At 42.3% G+C, this 23,332-nt stretch overlaps 1 protein-coding gene across 1 annotated transcript in view; it reads right to left on the bottom strand.

Annotated features, from left to right (window-relative positions):
• Positions 1–16,721, bottom strand: part of CDK15 (cyclin dependent kinase 15) — a 55,775-nt gene extending 39,054 nt beyond the window's left edge. The window contains exons 1-8 of the mRNA XM_039494290.1: positions 16,602–16,721; positions 15,533–15,676; positions 15,262–15,356; positions 14,485–14,564; positions 9,901–9,995; positions 9,065–9,127; positions 6,291–6,414; positions 4,274–4,394 (exon numbers count right to left, since the gene is read on the bottom strand). Of these exons, the coding sequence (XP_039350224.1) occupies positions 4,274–4,394; positions 6,291–6,414; positions 9,065–9,127; positions 9,901–9,995; positions 14,485–14,564; positions 15,262–15,356; positions 15,533–15,676; positions 16,602–16,721 (842 nt within the window). The remainder of the gene's footprint in view (positions 1–4,273; positions 4,395–6,290; positions 6,415–9,064; positions 9,128–9,900; positions 9,996–14,484; positions 14,565–15,261; positions 15,357–15,532; positions 15,677–16,601) is intronic.
• Positions 16,722–23,332: the final 6,611 nt, after the last annotated feature.

Below are 23,332 nucleotides of genomic sequence, written 5' to 3' on the forward strand. Positions count from 1 at the left end.
CTCCAGCATCTTGGCCTAGATGTTAATGTAACTCTGGGTAGAGTGGTAGATAGTATTGTAGTCATGGTCCCTGGCACTTACACAGTGATACAGATAGGGCTTTTTTTCTGGCTTTTGGCCTCTGTCACACCACGCCAGAGAAAGCATAGAAGGCATTGTGCATTCAGAGAGTTTTCCTGCAGAAGTAATTAATTCCTCCCTGCAAAACTGAACCCAAAACAACTAAACATAAACAATTTTCCAATGAGCATTCAACCTCATTTATTTAAATGTGTATGTGTGATGAGCTGTCTTGGTTCTTACTTTTTCTACAACTATTCTCCTTAGTTTCTGGTGTAAAATTGGGGCAAGTGATATTTGCATCTAACCCAATTAAGAGTATGTTTTCTGCCTTTTTTGGCTTTTCAGTCCTGGATTTTCTCTTCCACCTCCTGTGACCCAACCTGAACAGACCTTCCTACCAACCCCAATACTAAATAATAGGGAGCGCTATCTTAAATCCCTTCGTGAAATCCCTCAGGAAGGGGCCTACAGTTGTGATTTCAACAAGTTCCTGATGTACATGTGGGCTGTAAAATAAGATACCAATTGCTGATGTGCAGTGAGATGTAAAATTTAGTATTAGATTCTTCAATTCAAGGTTTAGACAATGCTACGAAATCTGCTGTCACAGCATCTCTCAATTCACCAGGGACAGGTTTAAATACTTGCTGCTCATGCTCCTGGGCCATGGTGATCTCTGTGGTGATAAGAACTTGGGCCCTCCAGGGATTCAGGATTTCAATCTCCCTCTTTATCATGTCACTGAGAAGGGTAATTTGCAGGCTTCCCTCTCCTCCTGTTCATCCACTATTCCCATCGTCTTCACGTCCAGTTCCTAGTTCTAGATGCATTTCCTTTTGTCCTTAACACCTTTGAGTGCCCTAGCTGGCATAGAGAGCAGAGAAATTTGAGGCAGGAGTGAGAAGAAGGTTGTATCTTGAATTTAGGGCCTTGCAGTGGACAGATCCCCAAGAAATGACTTCACAGGGGTTCCAGGTCTGCATGAATCTGCCCTGGGTGTAATATTCCTGTAAGATTATATTGGGCACTTGTGGGGGCGGGGTTGACTGAAAATAAGATATACAGACAAGCTGGCAGTACTCATGAAACCAGCAGCTGCTGAAAGCCAACTCTCTTCATGCATACAGATTTTGTGTTTAAAAAAAAATTGCCCTGATGTTCAGTGTAATCTTCCCAAAACATTCTGTTAGTCTCCCTGAAGTCCCTTAATTTAATCTTCTAAGGTCTTGGAAAGATAGTGAGGGAGAAAGAGAGCAAGAGAAAGGATACTAAGAGATTAAAGAAGCTCTGCAAGTTAGTCCAAGAGCTACTGAGCCTCCTTCTATATCTCTCTTAATCTATTCAAGGCCCTATTCACTTTCCATGTGCCTCCCACTGACAGTATTGCTGCTCACGCGCATTATGGATGAATTGCCATCATGTTTTATTTTTTATAATTGGTTCCTTTAAACCAAGGCTATAACACTCACTGTTACATGCCATTTCCAAGGGCATTCTGACCTGACTTCATGTAAATTGCCATGTCCTGATAAACAAGTAACATCTCTGTGAATGGACTTTTTTTCCTAATAGATAAAAATTGAACTTATATGGAGCCTACATGAAGATAATAAATGACTCTTGTTAGAGGAAGTCAGTGAATAGAGTTCACATACTTTCCATTCTCTCAGCATGAAGTCTTTCTGAAAGGCAAACACTTTGAATGCTATTATTATGAGGAGGTGTTATAACAAAGGTGCTATACTGGAACGTAGTGGAGTGGGACTCAAAGTCCCTTATGCTGTGCTATTGGTGACAGAGAGTGCTGGATGAAACCTTTATAGTCAAGCCCCTGTGTCCTACATGGTACATTAGGGCAAACTTATGCAACAGAGGTCCCGGCTTTGTACAGCAGGAACTCCAGGTTTATATATTTAGGGGATGATCAGGCCCGTGGACTGACCTCGAGTCAGTGAGGAGCAGGAGGTCAGATACCAAGAGGTGTCTGCCTAGTACACCAGTGGTGCTGGAACTGGGGGACCAAGGGAGCCATAGCCCTCCCACTTTTTGCTGGGGTGGACCCTGCCCGCTTCACCTCCTCTTCCCCCCCCAAGGCTCCGCCCCCCAGCTAGACCAGTGTGGAGCCCAGCCAGGGAGCCCGGGCAGGTGGAGGGGGGCAGGGGTGGGGCCCGCTGCTCCCCTACTTTTGGGAAGGCTCTGACACCCTTGAGTACAACTGCATGTTCCACTAGGCAGGCAGGCATCTTCTTCAACAGTCCTTGAGTGGCTGTAGGTGGCTTAGCCTGGGGAGGAGGTAATGGACTGGTGGCTGCTTAGAGAGAGGCCGGGGGAGGACATTGCAATTTAGATCTGCCCAGCAGCTGAGAGCCATTATAATGGAGAAACAGGTTATTTTAGTTATTGAAAATTTGATGCGATTAAAGTGGCAGTAGCCTTGGAGAGAGGAAGAGACTTAGCACTCCCATTCCCCTGCACTGCCCTCTAGACCCAAGCCACCAGAACTTCTGATAAGGCTCATGCTGCTGGAGAAGATGCCTGCCTTGTGGCGCTGGAGTTCTGCTGGGCATGCACCTGCTAACACAAGTCTCCCTGTGCTTCTTGCAGATTTTTGTCAGTCTATTAGGCTCCTGCCCAGTCCCCCAGACCCTAATAAGGTCTTTGTCCTTGCAGAGCTGTTGAGCTCCGGAAAGACAGGCTAAACGTCAGGCACAGAAGCAGTCATAGCAGAATGATGGAGTTACAAGGAGTTACTGGCACTTGAGGAAGGAGTGAAATTGAGCAGTAGTTTACTCAGCTGTGTAATTGTATAGAACATGGGGCTTTGCCTATTTTAACTGTGGAGTGTGTTTAGGAAATGATCAGTGGTGTACAAGATGAGGTATCACAGAAGTAAAGATAATCCCAATATCCTTCTAACTCCAAACCCATCTAGGACTCTTTGATGGCCACAGCTGTGTTTTGTTATCAAAGGTCAAATTTATTCTTGGTGTAATTCTTCTAGTTATTATGCCTCCAGAAAGCAGTCTTTCCAGAATGATACCACAGCCTCAGCCAGTCAGATACCTCCAGAATAATACACGTTTGCATTAGATTTGAAAGTGCTTTGCAAAGGTTAGTGAACTGAGACTCATGGCACCTCTGGGAGGTATGTAGGTGAGATATGAGGATGATATTCCTGAAAGCATAGCTACTGATGACTGCCTCTTGTAGGAACCCAACAGTATAAGCACAGCACCTTCACTACTCACAGGCCTTGACACAGCTTTCAGGGTTTGGCTACACTTGCAGCTGTGCAGCGCTGGGAGTTAAAGCTGTCTTCGTACAGCTTTGTAGGGAAAGTGCTGCAGTGTGGCCACACTGACAGCTACCAGCGCTGCAGTGTGGCCACATTTGCAGCATTTGCAGCGGTGTTGGGAGTGGTGCATTATGGGCAGCTATCCCAGCGTTCAAGTGGCTGCAATGTGCTTTTCAAAAGAGGGGCGTGGGGTGGAGTGTGACAGGGAGCGTGGGGGAGACAGAGAGAGTGGATTTTTGGATCTGACACTGTGTCAGGGCCCTGCCTTGCAAGTTCCAACCCCTTCCCCCACCCCTCTCTCATTCACTAAATGCAAATAGCCCTCTTTGTTTTTTTCCCTCACAGACCAGATAAGCAGCTGCTCTGAAATGGATCCCCCAACCCCCCGCACGCCATGCTGCTTCTCTCCTCAAGCAAACATTCCAGATCCCCCTGCCTCTGCTCGAGCAAACAGTAGCTGTGTTTGTTTTTTAGATAAGCAGCTCCGGGAGCCCCGAGTTCACAACAAAACAAAGAGAGGCATCACAACAAAACAAAGAGTGTTATCTTTACTTAAAAAGCATTATAGGAAGGTTCCGGAGGTCAGTTACAGCATAGTAAGATTAATCACTGTTTACACTGGCACTCCAGCACTGCAACAGCAGTGCTGTTCTCTTTATTCCTCTCGTCAAGGTGGAGTACAACCAGCGCTGTAGCCAGGGAGATACAGCGCTGTATGTGCCTTGCCAGTGTGGACGGGGAGTAAGTTACAGCGCTGTAAAGCCAGCACCAGCGCTGTAACTCTGAAGTGTAGCCAAGCCCTCAGACAATCTTTGCTCAAACTTGGCTGACTCCATTTCAGTCATCTAAAGATGAGGCAAATGATAGTTCAGTTTCCCTGAGAGATACCAAAATGTGTCAAAGTTGGTTTCTCACCAGATATCCAAATCAGAAGAATAATCAGTGGCTCCGAGGAGCACATCAGGAGGACGGTACCAGAGTGTCACCACCTCAGAGGAGTATGTCTGATTGGGGATGGACTTGGCACGAGCAAGACCTGCCAGAATAGGAAAAACATGTATCTAGTTACACTTCCATGTCCCTTTGTAACTCATTGTGACATATCATTTCCTTCTGCCTGGACAGTACCTGAGTCCTAATAATCAGAAGAACAGTTTACTTTTCTGTAGCACTTTTCATCCTAAGTGATCCCAAAGCACTTTACAATCAACAGATACATACCAAGTATGTAGAATACAACCTGCTGCATTCTGTAAAACAGTGAGGAGGAAAAAAGGATGTTTTGACTGAGGACACCGGGCAAAGCCCTGCTCTTAAAAAAAGTGCCACCAGTTTTTATGCGAAGCAGATGGACCTTGGCTTCTAAGGTCTCTACTTAAAGACCCACTTATACTTACTTTTCTGGTACTTAATTTCTCTCTTTCAGAAGAATGGAGAGAGCATACAGTTTAAAGATATGTACGACATATATTTTAAAAATGTTTTGGAATTTGTCTGAAATATCCAGTTTCAGCACATATGCTGATTTGTGTGTATATAATATTTACATACATTTTATACATACACAGTATTTATAGCCATGGGATAAATTGCATTTATCTTCCACCTTTTCAGTGTTTCACTTAGCCCACTGATTCAAATCGGGTGAGACAACTATGGGCATTGCAAACCTCTGAGCAGCTTCAGACAGCTACTATTTTAGAATGAACAGACACCTTCAGAATGTTCCTTTCCTTCCTGCAAAATGTGACATTCTCTCCCCACTCCTCAAAATAATACGGATCCAAAGTGCAGGATGTCCCAGAGTCAGTCCTAGATCATGGCAGATTAAGATAGAAAGGCAGATCCTCAGCTGGTGTAAAAATTGTCATAGTTCCATCCATGGACTTCTATGGAGCTATGACCATTGACACCAGCTGGTAGCGTTGCCAGCCCTCCAGGATTGTCCTGCAGTCCCTAGGAATTAAAGATTAATTTTTAATTAAAGATTATGTCATGTGATGAAACCTCTAGGAATACGTCCACTCAAAAGTGGCAACTCTACCAGCTGAGGATCTGTCCCAAAATACGGTGAGACTCATCAGGGCTGGAAAAAGGAAGCCTTATACCACTGGAGAGCTGAGAATCCCTCCTTCCCACAGCTCTGAAGCATTTGGCCTGAATTCTCAGTTATACTAAGGCCCTTTGACACTGCGGTAGCTTGGCCCTTAAAGTGGGTGTAACTGTCTGAGAGGTTTAAAGGGGCCTTTGCGTAAGGGAGAATTCAAGGCCTTTGTTTGTAGCCCTGTTAGATCACAAATTATCAGACCTTAAAATCAAAACATTATGATTTTTATACAAATTATTTCAAGGTTTCTGGAAGTTTAGTTATATTTTTTCTCTCTACAAGGTCCGTATCATTGGCTGTATGGGGCTGAGACGAACTGGCTTTACAGAGAGGAAGGGTAACAGAAATGCTGCCAAGTAAAAAAAAAAAGTAAATTGCAAACATTTCTAACATAATTTTGTCCTGTAAAATGTGGCATATGCAGAATACATGATGGTGTGGAAGGAAGGTTTTATTAGCACACATTTGGGATGACCTGTATAATTGAGTTTTGGCAAAGCCAGTTCATGCCAATAAAATCTCTACTCTTCCCTATATAATCATCTATTCTGTATGCCACATATTTAATGTAAGGGTCTGATTCTCATCTCCCTGGAATGAGTCCTATACTACGGTAATTGCACTGTTTTAAAACAAGTTACTTTCAGTGTATACCAGTATAAGGAGAGGAGGATCAGGTCTACAGATTGATCACAGAAATGCTTTTCTTGAAGTGCAGTGAGAGAGGTTATGCTCATATACCCATTGGTGGCTTTAGATGCATAAATATAAGTATGTGAAAACACGGCTCTTAGATGCACTAGTTGTAACTAGGCAGTGACTCACCAAAGTCAGCTAATTTGAGCTCACCCCGGCAACTGATGAGCAAGTTCTGGGGTTTCAGATCACGATGAAGAATGTGTTGTTGGTGGATGTAAGCCAGGCCTCGCAAAAGTTGGAACATGAAGAGCTAGAAAAAACAGGCAACAAACTTAAGCAGATTTGTGGGATTTTGCATCAGTATATTAACTCTGAATGTCAGGAAAACCTTTACAATGAAACAGTGCAAAAGGGAGGGAGGAATCAGTAAAAACTTTGTCAACTTGTTCAGCAATGGCACAGGCTGAGAAGGGGGACTGGAAAATTGCAACAATAAAAATTATGGAATCTTTGATAGTTACATCAGCTGATGGTTATATGCTTCCTCCTAGTCTCCCTGATGCTTTCAGTGTGTTATACTGTGGCAGTGAAGGAGCTGTCACTCTTCATATCCTAAATTGGCATTTCAAAAGCTTTGCTTCCCTTTAGAATCTGACTGTTTATTTTAGGAGCAAAGATTACGCAAGGCTTCCCAAAGCACAGACTCAGCATCTGCAATGTCAGACGTCCTGGTATTGGTGTAAATCACTGAGGGAGACACCAGAGAGGAAAAACGAAGGCAGAGGAAGAAAAACAACAGAAGAAAAGAGGGAGAAGGAGAAGAAAGAAGATACAGAAGGGAAAAATAAAGACAGATTCTCACTACTCTGGCAGCGGAAAGTGAGCCTAAAGTAAATGAGAATCAGGCCCAGAACAGGATCTGAAAAGGCATGAAGGATAGCAAACAATTAATGGCATAAGTTATTAGCCTTCTCCAGAGGGGAAACACTTTTTATCTGAGACCTTTCCTGGAGACTAGGAAAAAAGGTGACATCCATGGTTAGCTTTTCTACTGGAAAAGCGGCAAACAAAAATCAGATATATAATCATATTTTGCATTTTTACAGCATCTTCCATGTGAGATCTCCAAAATTGCTTTGCAAGGATGAAAGAAACAAGCCATATGACACCCTCCTGCAGGCTCATAGTAAATCACTTTGCTGTTTTCCAGTCTTCTTGTCAATGAGGAACGAAAACATCTAAGGAGGGCAGCTGGCTGGTGTTTACCGATGCAAGTGCCAGTCAGGACACGTTACAGTTTTGTTTTTGTTTTTTAACAAGCCTTCCTGGTGGCCTAGCACTTTTGCGATGCACCAACCCATCGTTTCCTGGAAGTGGAGACACCGAGCAGCTCCATCTTCAGGGGCAAGTGACAGTTGCCCACATGCTTCTGAGATCTCCCTTGTCAGTCATGGTTGGCATTAATTTTGGAATTATAATGGGCGAGGGCTGAGCTCCACAAGCACAGCTACCTTAGGAATTCCATTCCAATTATTTTAAGTTTCCGTTCTGAATCGTAACCTTAATTAAAAAAATATTAGGAGCCATTTGCTCATGCAGTGCTCTACAGGAGAGTAGAAACTGCAGGGTATGAACCTGCTTTTCCTACATTATTTTACTATACACTAAAAAATCTTCCTTTTTTTTAACAACCTAAGAGCTGAATTTTGGTCCCCTTACAATTAGTGGCAAAACTCCTCTTTAGTTAATGGAACCAGAATTCAGCCTTAAATATTTCAGCTATTTAACATTTATGTTACAGTCGTACTAAGATGCCCTGACCAGGATCAGAGAATCATTGTGCTAGGTACTATATAAATGTAGGGGGAGATGTGGTCTTTGCTCCAGAGAACTTGCAACCTTCCATTTTGTTTTAGAATATTAATCTAACAAAGATTTTGTTAAAAGTAGAACTGTGCCAAAACCAAAACACTGGATCTTGGACATCTCTGAACTTTGAGAGTGTTTGAAATCTGAACAAGGATTCAGATAAGTCCTTATTTTTAAGCAAGGCAAAAGATTTACAGGGGGTTGACCAACAGAAAGGGTGTAGTTTAATAACTTTATTAATGATCTGGGAAAATGGGCGACCAGTAAAGTGGCAAAATTTGCAGATGACAGAATTATTTAAATTAGTCAAGATGGGAGAAGACTTTGAGGAACTTCAGAGGGGCCTAATAAAGCTAGGAGAGCATGACAAATGAAATTCATTGTTCACAGATGCAAGATGGGGCACATTGGGAGGAGTTGTTTGAATTATGCATAAATGCTGGGTTCTAAATTAACTGAAACTACTCAGGAAAAAAGACCTGGAGGTTCATTGTGGACGTCTCAATGGAAACCGCTTTTCAGTGTGCAGTGGAGGTCAAAAAAAGAAATCGAAATGTTGAGGATGTGTAAGAAATGGGATAAAAGATACAGAAAATATTACAATGCCCTTCTATAAATTAATGGCATACCCTCACCCTGTTCGCTTGTAGTCAACCTACCTCAGAAAGATATAGCAGAAATAAATGGGATCTAGAAAGCTTAGAGACATGAAGATAATTCCATATTAGGAGAGACAAATGGTTGAGTTTTGAGAAGAGACCAGTTAGTGGGGAGATGATAAAGTAATGAATTAAATAGAGATGGAACTCATTGCCACAAGATGTTGTTGAGGCCAAAAGCTGAAATCCTTCTTGAATAGTCAGAAAACTGGAGTGAGGACTTTTTCAGTCTTCAATTGAAGAGTGAGTAAGGTTGAATCTTTAACAACTAGATCTTTTCTCCCAACTGATTGTCAGGTATTTGAGATAAATAGATATTAGCAAAAGATTTAAGATGTTTTAAGCACTGCAGCATTTTACAATGACTCTCCATAATGGAATATAAACATACATTTCATGCTTTAAGGGATACTTGTCCCTTAAAGTACTCACCATGACATTGTGAGCATGAAGTCCTCCAGGATGCTGGGCCATATACTGTGCCAGATCCGTGTGCTAAATAAGTGTGGAGGGGAGAAGGAAAGAAGACTTAGGACAAAGCTGCAGGTGAATCAACTCTAGGGAAGACTGACTAGGTCACACTATGAAGTCAAATCCACAGGTCTCTTAGCCAGTGGTACAACACACATACAATGACAGTGACCCTTTTGTGACTGAAGTGTAGTATACAACACAGGCTGCAAAGTTGTAATTTTTTTCACCCTGGAAAGAAACACTTCACTTAAGCCTTGATCCAGCATAGCACTTAGTTAAGCACATGCTTAAGTGGTACATGAAATCAGGGCCCTGATCAGCATGTTGGCTCATCCCTAACAGTTTAAGACCAGGGGCTACTAGTTGTCAGAATTCATCATAAAACTGCAAATAGAGGAAACCATGGCTCATGTATTTTCCTGCTTGTTTAAGGGGTCTTTTTGTTGGTTTTTACCAAAACAGATGCTGAAATTAGGGAGCTTGTTGACTGAGATCCACGGTGAGAGAAACTGTGGCTCAACAGCACGGTTTTCATCACTTTATCATAGTAGCAATGAAGGAAATCAGTTTCTGCCAGTGTAGTGTAAATACGATGGGAGACCCTTCTTGAATGTGGCTGTCACTAAAGGGAGAAAGGAAGCAGGAAGAGCCAAGGCCATATAGACTGAAGTCAGATATCAAGAGTGAAAGAAATAATCACTGTAATGAAATTGTTCGTAACACCTTCCTTTTATAATGCTTTTAAATATTAACATTCATTATACTATCACCAAACTAGCAAAAGAGCAACTCACCATGTACTCGAAGACAAATGTCAGCGTGTCCTTTGTCTGGATAATGTCATGCAGGAGCACAATATTGGCATGTTTCAGACTCTTGAGAAGAGAAGCTAGTGAAACAGAAATGAAGCGATGATCCCAAGAGCTGCTTTTGGCAGTGGAAGTAGCATATTTATGGCTTGGGTTGTACATGGCTCCATCAATCAGGCTGTCTGGAAAAAGCGCTGAGCCAGATACTCTGAAGCTGAGGGAGGGAGTTACATGTAAACTATGCCCTCATGCACCAGTCTGGCCCCTTGTGTACTGCAAGGGGGATTTCACCCTAAAGGAAGGCTGGCAACATTGTCACCACTTGTCCTCTCTTATGGTTTCTGAGAAGATTCACTGATTCAGCACATTCTATGACTTCCTAGGCTGCACATGGGAAGTGCCACCCAATTTTGGGGCAAGGTTGACTTTGTGCAGAAGAGGATTTGGAGTCACTTTCTAGAAGTGCAATATCAGGGAGTCTGTGCTGATATCTATGCCAGTTTAAACTGGTTTAGATGGTAGGCAGGATTTAGCCCGTTTCTGTTTCTGAAAAGCATATTGGTTAATTCTCACACCTTAATGCTCCACAGAACTGTTCTCTGAGTGCCAAGAGTGCAGTTATTAAGTTAACAGTATCTCAACTGCATTTATATAACTTATATAATAACTTCAGAGCCACTGCAAGTATACAGCCCCCTAGACTCAACTCTCCCCCGTGGGCATGCTTTAGCATTTCTCACACTAGGATGGGCTCCAGCTGACAATCTCATGAAGGAAACTTCCCAACAGAATGTCTCTAGAATTTTGAATGGACATTAATTGCTAGAGCGATTAGTATTTATTGCTTGCAATACAGTCCAGTTCAGGGACCCCAATCAGGATCAGGGTCCCATTGTGGTAGGCACTGTACACACACATATTAACAGGCAATCTCTGCCTTAAAAAGAGCATTGACTCAACCAGCAGATTCACAAGCCACATGTGGCTCAAGCACGGTGCATTCCAACTTAGGGCAGGCATCACATGATGTCCTGACTAGAGCTGGACAAAATTTTTCAGAAAAACGCTTTTTGGCTGAAAAATGCAGATTTGGGTTGACTGATTGAAACATTTCATGAATTTGTGTTGAATTCACCAAACTGTTTACATTAAAAAAAATAAAACAAGTTGAAACATTTTTGAAATAAAACATTTTACATTTTTATTTGAAACAACTTTTTTATTCAAATTTTACTTCAGCTTTATTTTTTTAAAAGGTAAATAACCCCATAAAATTAATCTAAATGTTTTGTTCAAACCTAAACAATTTTATTTTATTTTTATACTTTTTGGGTTTGCCGAAAAATTAAAAAAAAATTCATTTCAGCTTGAACTGAAATTAAATATATTTTTGATTTTTTGATTCGGCCACTGAACCAAAAAGTTAGTTATGCACAGCTCTCATCCTGACACTGCGGTGGTTTACTCCAGGGGTAAAAATACCAATTTAAAATGAAACACAGCCAGATTAAATCTTTATGTTGGTAGCCAATTTAGGTAAGTGAAAATGTTTGGTTCATGGTTGTAGTTCTTCCTGTAACGTGTGCTGATGACCGCATTACTTACTATTATAAAACAAGCTTGTTACACTCATCTTTGCATTCTGAGGTCTAGATTGCCTGGCACAGCAGAGACGGGCTGGCAGAAAGAGATTGCACAAAGTCTCAGCACTTTGTGCCTTGCTTAGGGGATAGTCCCAATCAGGGAACGTCTACATTGCAATAAAAACCTGCGGCTGGCCTGTGCCAGCTGACTTGGGCTAAGGGACTGTTTAATTGCAGTGTCGATGTCTGGCTCGGGCTGGAGCCTGGGTTCTAGGGTCCTGCGAGCTTGGACTTCAGGCCTTGGTCAAATGTCTACACCGCAATTAAACAGCTCCTTAGCCTGACTTAGCCACAGGTTTGTAACTGCAGTGTAATTGAAGAAGCCTTGCTCTGCCTGAGGCTTGAGACAATAATAGCTTTCCCAGTGGAGAGGGAGGAGAAAGGATGTAGCAGAGCCTGCTGGCCCTCAGATCCCTGGTGCTCCAGAGATTTTGAGTCCAATTCTTGCACTCAAATTGTGCTCAGTCCAAGACACCCGGAGGCTGGTAAAAGCGGCCTTTTGAGACCTCCTGATTCCAAGGCTGTCCAGGGCAGGGTTAGTCAAGCCCTTGACATAAGAGAGCAGCCTCAGGGCTTCTCTAAAAATTATATCTGTCTGCCTATGGATCGAATAAAGATACTTCAGCCATATCCCTTACTTATGCCGTGGAGAGGAGAGACATAATGCAACTACACTGGCTTTATGATACCCAGAGATTCCTCTGTCATGGAGGAATTCCCAGCTGGCCAGATCCTGTGGGTTTCCCGCCCTTTTGTACCATTGGAGCAGCACAAAGGATCTGTAGTGAAACAAAGAATCAAGACTATTGTGTCCTGCGTTGGACATAGTGCCTCTTAGAGGTCTCAGTGCTCTTCAGCTGGTGCATCTCAGCATCCCTCAACCATAGCATTACAGCCATAATTGAGCCTTAAGTATGTTTAATCCTTTTGAGGCTCTCTGAGATAAATTACCCCTTTGGCTGTTAAGTGTTTAGTGCCACTCCTTCAAAGTAACATAGAGTGCAACATGTTAATAAATCTAAAGCTTTGTTTAATGACACTTGAACTATTGACTCACATTGTAAATTTAAGATGTCAGATGTCACAAAGCTCAACACAGCACAAAAGAACTATTTAAAATAGACACTTCTTAGGAACTTTCTAGTTTTATCTGAGTGAATGGCAGTTAAAGGCTCTTGGCATTTCAATTAAGGCACCTCAATTAAGCAGCTCACCCTAAAATTAGGGCAGCCTGATCGTTTGAGCAAAGAACTAGCACCAGAGTTCTAAGCAAGTAAATGTTGGAGGGATTCTCTTCTAAAGCGTATTGTACTGGTAAGTTCTTGTAGTAAGTAGATCAGCCAATGGTCCTACTTTGAGTGTCACTGGCCCTATAAGATGAACTTCCCTGCAAATAGGGACAGGTCGGTATCCCTCTTTGCTTTCACCCAGAATTGAGGTAAAGTATCTACACCAATTCTGATCTCGTTTACATTGGTGTAAACCTGAAGCAGCTCCACTGACTTCTCTGCAGCTACTCTGGATTTAGACTGGTGTAACTGAGATCAGAGGTTGGACCTCCTCTGTTCTAGGGTTGTCCTATGAATGTGGGCCATCTGGTCTCCCGCTGCATACCACTAATGTGAGCACTGGCAAAATCAACCCCAGCTTTGAAGTGCAATACTCAGTGGAACTATAAAACTGGAGTGTCATGACCCCTTCCATTTATAGATCTTACTTATATTAGACAACAGAAAGGTTACATATTTCTACTTCTATTCTCCTCAGTGTAAAAAAGAAACTGGATTATATTTCCTTTGGGATCTTATAGCATACTAAAAAGCAGCCTTAATGGTAGATTAAACAGGCAGTTTGGGAAGTTATGTTTGTAGGGGCAAAAAAATCAAGAACTTAAGCAAAGACATAAAGGAAAGAAATCAAGAAAGCTGCAGACATTTAGTCCAGTGCTCTGTGAGGTCTCATGTTGAGAAACATTTCTTGCCATGTTGAAATGGTGCATTTTCCCAAAAGTTAGCCGTATCTAAAAATTCCATCAGACTGGAATTTCTAATGCTCCTGATATCAGCAGCCATCAGTATGATAATCTACTACCTACAAAACGTTAAAAGAGCATCCAGGTTGCAAAGCCCTTGTTCATATGCATGACACAATCCTTAATTATATGATCACATGCTATTTTTCCCCCACAGGCAGCCTTATCTAGTGGTTAGAGCACAGCTTTGCTTGTCAAGAGACTTAAGCTGTAGTCCAATTTCTGACACTAACTTCTTGTGTAGCTTTGGGTAAATTACTCAGTCTCGTTCTGCCTCTGTTTCCCAGCTGTAAAATGCTTAGTAATAATACTTACCCTTTATATAAAGCACTTGGGATCTTCATCAAAGTATTACTGTATTATTAAAGAGTCACTGTCGACTCATATCTTTATTGCCATGGACATTTTCAATGATCTACAATTGTTATTATTTATTATTTGTATTATTGTAGCACTTACACATTCCAATTTATGCTAGGCACTGTTCAAACACAGTAAGAGATGGTGTCTGCCCTGAAAAGCTTGCAGTCAAAATCTAAAGACAGATAAAGGATGCAAGAAAGGAAGTGTTATTATCCATGTTTTACAGATGGGAACCTGAGGCCCAGAGAGGTTAGGTGGTTAAGTGACACACAAATCAAACCCAGATGTCTAGAGTCCTAATCCAGTGCCTTAATCACAAAACCAAACTTCTGCTTGTTCCTAAACCCACCAATGGCAAACAGAATTACATAAATGCTCATAATAAAGTATAAGCAGAAGAGCAGAGCAGGCAAGAAAATGAAAAGAAGTTAGGAAGTTGCCACATATGGAGGTTTTAAATTAAAATACATGTTGTTGAAAAATGATATTCCCACTCTCCCGTCAATGTTTGGATTGACTACATGTCCTTACCTTCTCGGATGGCGGTAAAAGGCACTCCTTCCTCTGTCTCCAGACTGATTACTTTCAAAGCCACCAACTGGCCATTTATTCTAAAAGGTTGGAGTGAAAGGACATAAATGGACTCAGAAGGTGCCCATCAGTGCCTAACATGCCAACTAATGCTAACTGCTGGGGACTATTCTGTGCTTTTCTAATAAGGCGGTTAAAGGCTCAGTCCCAAACTCTGCCAAGGTCATATTCAGCACAACTGTGAAGGGGCAGCAAAGGTGATTGGCTCCTCTGATCCTGGACAGGTTGCTGCCATTTGGGCACTGGCACAAATTTGAGTTGGCTAAAACAGTCCACTAAGAACCATTCTGTTGGCTGAGTGTCAGTGGAATGTATTATACTTCCACTCTGCCCTCTCCACATGCCAAAACACACCCTCCTTGCCTCCAGGCAGCCCACCACAATGAAGACTTAACCAGCTTCACACCATCCGAAGATTCTGCTTTGCCAGGGGAATCCAGAGCGCCTCCTTTGGAACAGCTTTAAGATGACTTTGCACAGCTCTGATAGGGCAAAGCGCCTTTCATCTTAACAAATAACTTCTCTGAGAAACTTAATGGGGCTCACCAGTGTGTGTAATATCCCAGTAAAGGGAAAACAAAACCTTTTATTTGCTCCTCTCTCATTTTGAATATTCAGAATCTTCTAATTTCAAATTCACTCCTGGGAAGCTCCACTGGTTTCAGTGGACTAAATAAATGGCAAAATCGCAGGAAGCTCCCTCTGGAACCTGCTCACCTGCTAATCCCCTTGTAAACTGTAGAGTAAGAACCTTCGCACAGCTTCTCCAGATTCAAGTAGGATGAAGCCGTTCCAAATGGGAGGCCCTGTCTCTGCTTAGATAAGGAAAAGGCATTTTTTTAGATCCTTTTGTCCCCCAGCAAAAACAGAGGCTATTTGCATGATGTCTATTCTGTACACAATGCTTGGTAATTACACTGTGATTCATGGCTAATGACTATCTCTGGATAAACATCTTATAATGGCTGTATACATAGTGCACACTCACCCACTGGAATCTCTTCACAAAATCTGTCTCTTGGGAAGGTTCGCTGTTACTCCGTGGTCTCTTCCTCCCAGACTTTTGTAGCTGGAGTGTTTGGAACCACTGGAGTGAATCCATGGGATGTGGCACTCTGTTCAGATCTGGTAACTGGGAGGGGGGAAGCAAACTAAATCAAAGACAAATTCCTCCTACTTATTCATGATTTTCTCTCTTTTCTCCTCATTTTCAGCTCTTGTTTTCTTTTCCATCTCCTTTCCCACACTCATGTGCCGATTCTATAAGTAGCCATAATGGGAGCAACTGTTTAAGTGCTACAGCTTTTGTATATGGTATAGCTTGTGAAGCTGATATTTAAGAATGAATCAATAACTGGGCTGATTTACCCTTCTATTTTGGTTGTAATCTGTTTGGGGTGGGGACTGCAAACCAAATTCAGAAGGGAGGTTTACAGAAGTCTAAATTTACACCTTCTTCTGCTCCCTTCCCCCACAATTACCCTTCATACTGGGACTCTCTTACCAATATGTAACTGATACATTTTTATACATCATCTCTGAACTTGACCCATTGTCTATTCATTGCTGTAAAACACCATGCAAAGTTATGGTGATATTAGAATTACAGAAATTACATTAAATAAAAATAATAATTAATGGTGTGCAGCCTCCAAACACATATAGCACAACTGCACTGGAGCTGGATGCCTGTATACTATTTAATCCAGATGTAACAGGATTTATAATCCACAGCAGGATGCCTCCTTTAGCAAGATGTAAATCTTTGGCTCCCCTTCCTGTCTTGCACAGAGACAGCTGGAGTGGGACTTCTCTGAAAACATCAGATCTAGGGAATTCTTCATAAGCTAAATCATGGGGCGATTATAATTCTTCTCAGCAGGGAATCCACGAGACTAGAGCTGAGATAGCTAGAAGTCCTCTGTGTGGTTTCAATGGAAAGTTTGACCCTTAGTGGATTAGAAAAAACAGCAGACGTTTCAGACTTCCAAACAGAATGGAACACTGAGCTCCTTCATTTATCTCTCTGCTAAAACGCTGGCTGGGATACTGAATACCTCCATCATAGACTCCACTTCCACGGACTGGGTACTCTGGCTGCGTTGAGAGCCCTTTCTCTCTGAACAGCAACAGCATGATCCAGGTTTGAGAGCATTTACACACAGCGCTTCCCCCATGTTCTCCTGAGTTCGGTAAAAAAAATATTATCTCAATCTCTTTCTTTGACTCTCTGCTCCTCTGTTGCTAGAAGCGTGTTATGCCAGAGTGTTCATATGACTCACATGAGGTCTGTGCCTCAAATAGTCTCATGATTTCAGTAGTTTTTCTCCATCAGCCCAACACCCAATGGGTCAAATTCATCCCTGATGTAGCTCCATTGATTTCAGTTAATTTGGCCCAATAGCTTCTAAAAACTGCCAATATTTATGTACAAGCTCAATGGGAAAAGAAAATCTCTGTTAATTCAATATTGTTTTAATTAAGTAATTCAGTGTAATTTACCGAGTAATTAAATGTACTGGTTCCCCCAGCAACAGTGGCTTGGTTTGCTTGTACATATATAATAGCTTGTATTAATTATAGTGCATGCTGTTAGGTTTTATGCCATTTTATATGTACAGTGTGGGTGAGCTATGGTTTCTGCAGAAACTGTACATTTGAATTTCCTCACTTCTGTGCATCTAAATTCTTAGCTATCATGTAATAATAACGTAAGCTTTGGGCACTGCATGTCCTTGTTTGGTTATTTTTTTGAAGGACAGAGCGAGCTGTGGTTGATGGAATATATTTTGGGCTAAGAGCACAAAGTGGCTTTAGCATAGTGATGAGTCCAGCCCAGAACATATCCCATCAATTGTACATTCCATAATCAGTGCAAAGTGGCCTTAAACTGGCCAGAGACAGTGAAGAATCTCCCCCCTTTCATGGGAACCCTCTGCCAGTGGAAGTGGCTCTGATGCCAACTTTCCCCCTCCAACCCAGTATAAGGGGTGGGAAGAGGCATGTCCTGAGTGTCCTGGGGGCAGAAGTTGTGGCACGCGGAAAGCAGGTATCTCATTTACATGGACTTCCCTTCCCAGTCCAACCCAAGCAGTTCCCCAGTTAACAATCTATAGCCACTATTGAACATCCTGTTTCTTGAGCATTTATCTCCTTTCTCTGGATCCTCTGACTCTTGTTCCTCCATTAGGATCCTAAGGGTAAGTCTATACTTACCGTCCGGGTCGGCAGCTAGCGTTCGACTTCTCGGAGTTCGATATATCGCGTCTATCTCGGAGACACGATATATCAAACTCTGAACGCGCTCCCGTCGACTCCGGAACTCCACCACAGCGAACGGCGGTGGCGGAGTCGACGGGGGAGCCGCAGACTTCGATCCCGCGGCGTCTGGACGGGTAAGTACTTCGAACTAAGGTAGTTCGAGTTCAGCTACGCTATTCATGTAGCTGAACTTGCGTACCTTAGTTCGACCCCCCCCCCCCCTTAGTGTAGACCAGGCCTAAGTGTGTATATTTGAGTCAGAACTTGTCTAGGTTAGGGAAATTAGAGAGGTACACCTGTGCAAACCCCAGTGAATGGAAACTGCCTTTTAAAATACATTTTAAAATGAAAGATGTAAATTTTTGATAGATAGATTAGATTAGATTAGATTTATTTTTCCGTGACACATCTCATTCTAAATCACAGGAAAAAATCACTTTGTTATAACAAAAATGCTAATGTCACTTCTCCCAGCTAGCTGAAGCAGTGAAACGAACAAAGCATCACAATAGGTCTGTACTTCAGAGTACTGAAAAAAATGGAGTATTCAGCCCATGTAGCAGAGGTAAACTCTCTAATTTACTGTTATAATGATTACTGTGAGGGAAGGTGAGAGCAAATACCGGACTCCCTGTAACTGCTGCATTATGGCAACTCAGTATCTAAAGAAATGCTGCAAGGTAATATAAAAGTCATTGTTATCACTACGTAAATAATTACACAGAAGAACACATTATTTTAGAAACATTAAAGTGTTTTAAATATAATTTTTTTAAAAAAGGAAACAAAGAATGGCCTTGTAATTAATGCCCCAGACTGGGACTTTGGAAATTTGGGGCTTTATCCTGCTCCCATTGACTTCCATGGCAAAACTCCCATTGACTTCAGTAGAGTAGGATCAGCTCCTGAGGGTTGCTTACTAGACCTTCCACAGACTTCCTGTGTGGGCTTTATTATTTGTTTGTTTCTTCAAAAATTTAAATGCATGGATAGGTGCCCAACTGGTGGTCTGGGTACCTATCTCTCAGTCGTGGGCTTGCACAAATCACTTAACCTCTCCATTCTTCAGTTTCCCTATCTTCTAAGTGTTCCTGAGGCTGAGCCTCAGTTTAAGTATGTTCTTTAATAGTTGTCTTGGAGAGGCTGGGTTTGGGGTTTTCAGCTATAGTCTGGTACTGTAGTTCATAGACAGCTATCTTTGCCAGAAAGGTAAATGGCAAGTTTAATTTTCCCACCAAGCCAGAGCAGACTGTTTAGCCACTTTTAAAGCCATCTAGATTTTGTAATAGCAGCTGTTGCTGTTAATGGATACAGTGTGGTTTGATTTCAAGAAGATTTTCATTGTCTTGGTAATGCTGAAGGTTTAATGAGTTTATGTTAGATCATAGGTTCTAATATCTCCTAAAAAACTGTATTCTGTGTGCATGCTACACACACACACATACACACACTCAGTTCTTTCTGTAATTCTAAGCACATGCTATATCATTTGTATTAAAGTGACTATTAATTTACCATTATGGCTCATTATTACGCACTTGAAGCTGGTAAGACTTGTTAGTTATTTCCTTGGTGATAGGGTCCCTGCACTACGGTGTAGCAGGCTGCAGTCAAACTGTCTAACATATAATGAAGTTCTGTGGTGCCTTGAGCAAAATTCAAGCGCATGTACCGGGAGTATTACTACCGGTCTTATTTTTGCCTTTTGGTGTTCTGTGTAATTTGGTGTTTTTGAAATTATTCTGCAGTTCACTGGTTTTGGCATGGCACTGGCATGCATCCTAGGAATACCCCTTAATTTGCTCTACAAGCCACTGGTCTATTTTTGCATTCTGGTGATTACTGGAAAGATAAGACTGAACTTTCCCCAGAAGGCAAGGAAATCCAGGATATCCTGACAGGACCATGTGAAAGCATGAGGAAGGTGAGTATAATGGACTCAGGGTCTGTGAATTTGCCACAAGCTGGAGTCATAAGCCGGTTTGCTTAAGTGTGTGCCAGCATTCAAATACAGGGGGACATCTGGTCAAGATGGCCCCAAAGCAGTGCAGGTAACAGGTAACCAGACAGGTCAATCCAGATGTGAAGCAATGAAGTGTGGGATTGCAATGGAAGGACTACCTAAAGTGGTATAATTAATTTGAAATAGGGTTGCATCCGCATTAACCTTATAGCAGTATAACTCATTCAAAAATATGTTGCTTCCAAAATGGAGTAATTATATATATAGCAGGATAAGATGCAAAATAAGGTAGAAAAAGATCATTTGTGTGCAGATGCAGGTACTTATGCCAAAAAAACTAAAGATATATTAAAAAATCTTTCATATGTAGACAAGGCCCTACAGCAGACTCTTGTTGATTTTATGTAATATTTAAATAAAAATAATTTAGTTGTTAATTTCAGGCTGGCAATGCCTTAATAAGAACAACACACTGTTTGTAAATAGTAGCTTTCAGTTTCCTCCTCTAACTTACTTGTTATACTTTCCTACCTTCTTGTTTTCAGTCATAGCCCCTAACCAATTAACTCTATAAACATAATAATTATCTTGTCATTGGACATGCCAGTGGACTCTCACATAAGAGGCTGTGATAATTTATGAGAGGGTTGATTCAGAGGAAAAGGAGTCAAGTCTTCTGGTCTCTGTTCTCAGGTGTGTCACTGACTTGTTGTGTGAGCTTGGATAAGTTTCTTAACCTCTTTGTACATCAGTTTCTCCAGTAATAACACTTGCTACTATGCAGGGGTATTAAGAAGCTTAATGTTTATACAGTGCTTAGAGAGCTTCAGGTGAAAGATGCCATAGAAGTACAAAGGATGTTCTGTGAGTTGAGGAAGGATTGGATCTTTTATTGTATTTTGAAAGCTTCAGAGTAAAACACAGTATTGTTTCAACATGTTCAAAAAACATGTCAGGCCCCCAAATCATGAGATTAGTTTAAAAATCATGAGATGAGTTAAAAATTTATAAATATTGGATTATTTTCATTTGTCTTCTAGTTTTGAGCCTTTATGAACTTTTATCACATTTAGAAACTTTTCTCGGCACTCCTGAGGGCTAGAAACTTACTTTTTTTTTTTAATGAAAGCTCAGAAACACTCTAGTCACATGACTCCTGGAGCTGGGACTTTAAGAATAAAACCAAATTTCATGAGAGTCACAATAAAATTGTAAGAGTTGGTAATACTGAAAATATAACTTCTTGCTTCTCCTTTGACACACTGCAAATCATAGAAATAAGGTAGGTGAGAGATATAAGTTTCAATAATAATAATAATATGAAAAAAATGGTCATGACTTTGCTTCTTAGCATTTATTATATGATGTAACATACCGAGTTAAATTTTACTTAACTTAACATTTTTTACTTTTCCTGTACCTTCTCATGGTTTATATGGTAATGAATTGGAAGTGCGTATGTGCCAACACTGCCCTCTACTGCATGGGTTCAGAAATGATCCACTGTGTGTCTGCTATTACTTACCAGCAATTCTGGCTTTAGTAAGTGGTAGTAAGAGTCTTGCAATGTGACCTGAATCTGATGGGACCCGACTACAAGCGTCAGGGTTCGGTCAGCCCTAAAAACAACCAACACTCTCAAGCACTGGTTCAATGGTCTCTTATCACCTCTTCCTGCCTGTGGGGTTGGCGCGGTGGTCCAGGCTGTGTGCGCCACTTTTGCTGGTCGCCACAACCTCGCTGCACCTCTCACTCTGTAGCACACACACAGTGCAGTGAGGTGTGGAGATTGTCAGGAGTGGGGCATGCAGCAGCTGCTGAGCCAACCCCAGAGGCAGGGCGTGGCAGGAGATGGATTGTGTGCACAGGGACTGGGGACCAGGAAACCCGATCAGGCCAAACCCCAAAGATGAGGTGGTGACACTGACAGTCTACATATTACATCCTACAGAGGGGGACTGTCAGGGTCAGGTCAGGTCTGAAAACGACTCAACACTCAGGCTCGGGTTGGGTTCAGGTCGGTTGTGGGCTAGTTGGAGTCAGGCTTTCAAATTAGGTCCAAGCAGACCTCTAGTGGTAAGAGAAATGAATAGAGAGTTTGGAGCTGCTGAGATCTAAACCCAGTGCTGTCATCGACTGTGACCTTGGGCAAGTCCCTTTGCCTCTCTTTGCCACCATTGATCCATGTGTAAAGTGGGAATAATAATGCTGAACCCCTTTACATCGATGTTGCAAGTGACACAAGTCCAGTGTTTTGAATGTGTAAAACTCTGGGTTTTACTGGTGTTTTTAATGTGTGTGTCAAGTTCCAGTACAATGATATAAAGTGGTTTGCTGTAGTACAGAGGTTCTCAACCAGTAGGATGACCAGATGTCCTGATTTTATAGGGACAGTCCCGATTTTTGGGTCTTTTTCTTATACAGGCTCCTATTACCCCCCCACCCCGTCCCGATTTTTCACATTTGCTGTCTGGTCACCTCATCAACCAGGGAGGCAGGCAGGGATGCATCAAACTTCCTAGGGGAATGCGGCAAGGCTTCTAATAATTCAGGAATTACATGTCATGACAGAGGGGCAGATGGGCCAAATTTGAACAGTGTTATGACCCTGTGCGCAAGTTTGCAAACCACTGACTCAAATCTATCACTGGCTGGAATTGTCAGCACTAATACAGGTAAGGTGTGTTTTTATAGTACCATTTTACTTGCATTTTTTAGTAATTTGCCTGGTATCTCCTGAAGAAACGCATTATCAATGGTAAGTGGCAGCATCCGTCTTGCTATTGTGAAAAAAACTATGCTAAAGTTGGGACATGATTCAAAAAAGGTTGAGAACCCCTTTCCTAGCACCACAGGAGCGAGAGTGGAGTGGGGTTGGAGGAGATCCCGGTGTTCTGACTGAGGATGCAGTGTTACCAACTCCCACCATTTTATTGCATCACAATATCTGATTGTTTTTCTGAAGCACCAGTTCCTGGAGTCATGTGAATGTGCAAGATTCTGTTTTAATTTTTTTCTAACATTTCTAACCATTGTGGTGACAGAGAAAAGCTTGAAACATGACCCAAGTGCACCTCAGAGACTCAAACATCAGAAGGCAAATAAAAAGAACCCTGATCTCTAAGCCCATCTCATGGTTTTGAGGGGCTTGACATGATTTTTGAACGCTTGGTTGGTTGCGGCTGACAATGTGGGGGATGCTACCTATGCAGGCCAAGGGCTGGGAGGCAGGAGAATGAGATGGGGTGCTATGGGGCGGTGTGGCTGAGGCTCGCCCTGCGCTGGTGGGCGCTGACGGTGTTTGGGGTGCAGGGAGAGGTGCATTTACCCCGGGCCCAATGGGACCAGTCTAAGGCTACTGATGTGCCCGTTCCCCTCGAGAGGGATGCTCCTAACACCACTGCGGGAGGGGAGGCAAACCATTCCCACGCGGTCCGCCTTGTGCAAACTCTCCCTCCCCTGGGCTCACACCCCGGACGGTTCTCTAACGCCCCTCACACTAGTTTGTCCTAGACGAGCGTCCGTCTGCGCGCTCAGTCCCGCCCCCGCCCCGCGGTTCGACCT

Source organism: Mauremys reevesii, linkage group 11 (genome assembly GCF_016161935.1).
Source record: "Mauremys reevesii isolate NIE-2019 linkage group 11, ASM1616193v1, whole genome shotgun sequence".
Taxonomy (NCBI): Eukaryota; Metazoa; Chordata; order Testudines; family Geoemydidae; genus Mauremys; species Mauremys reevesii.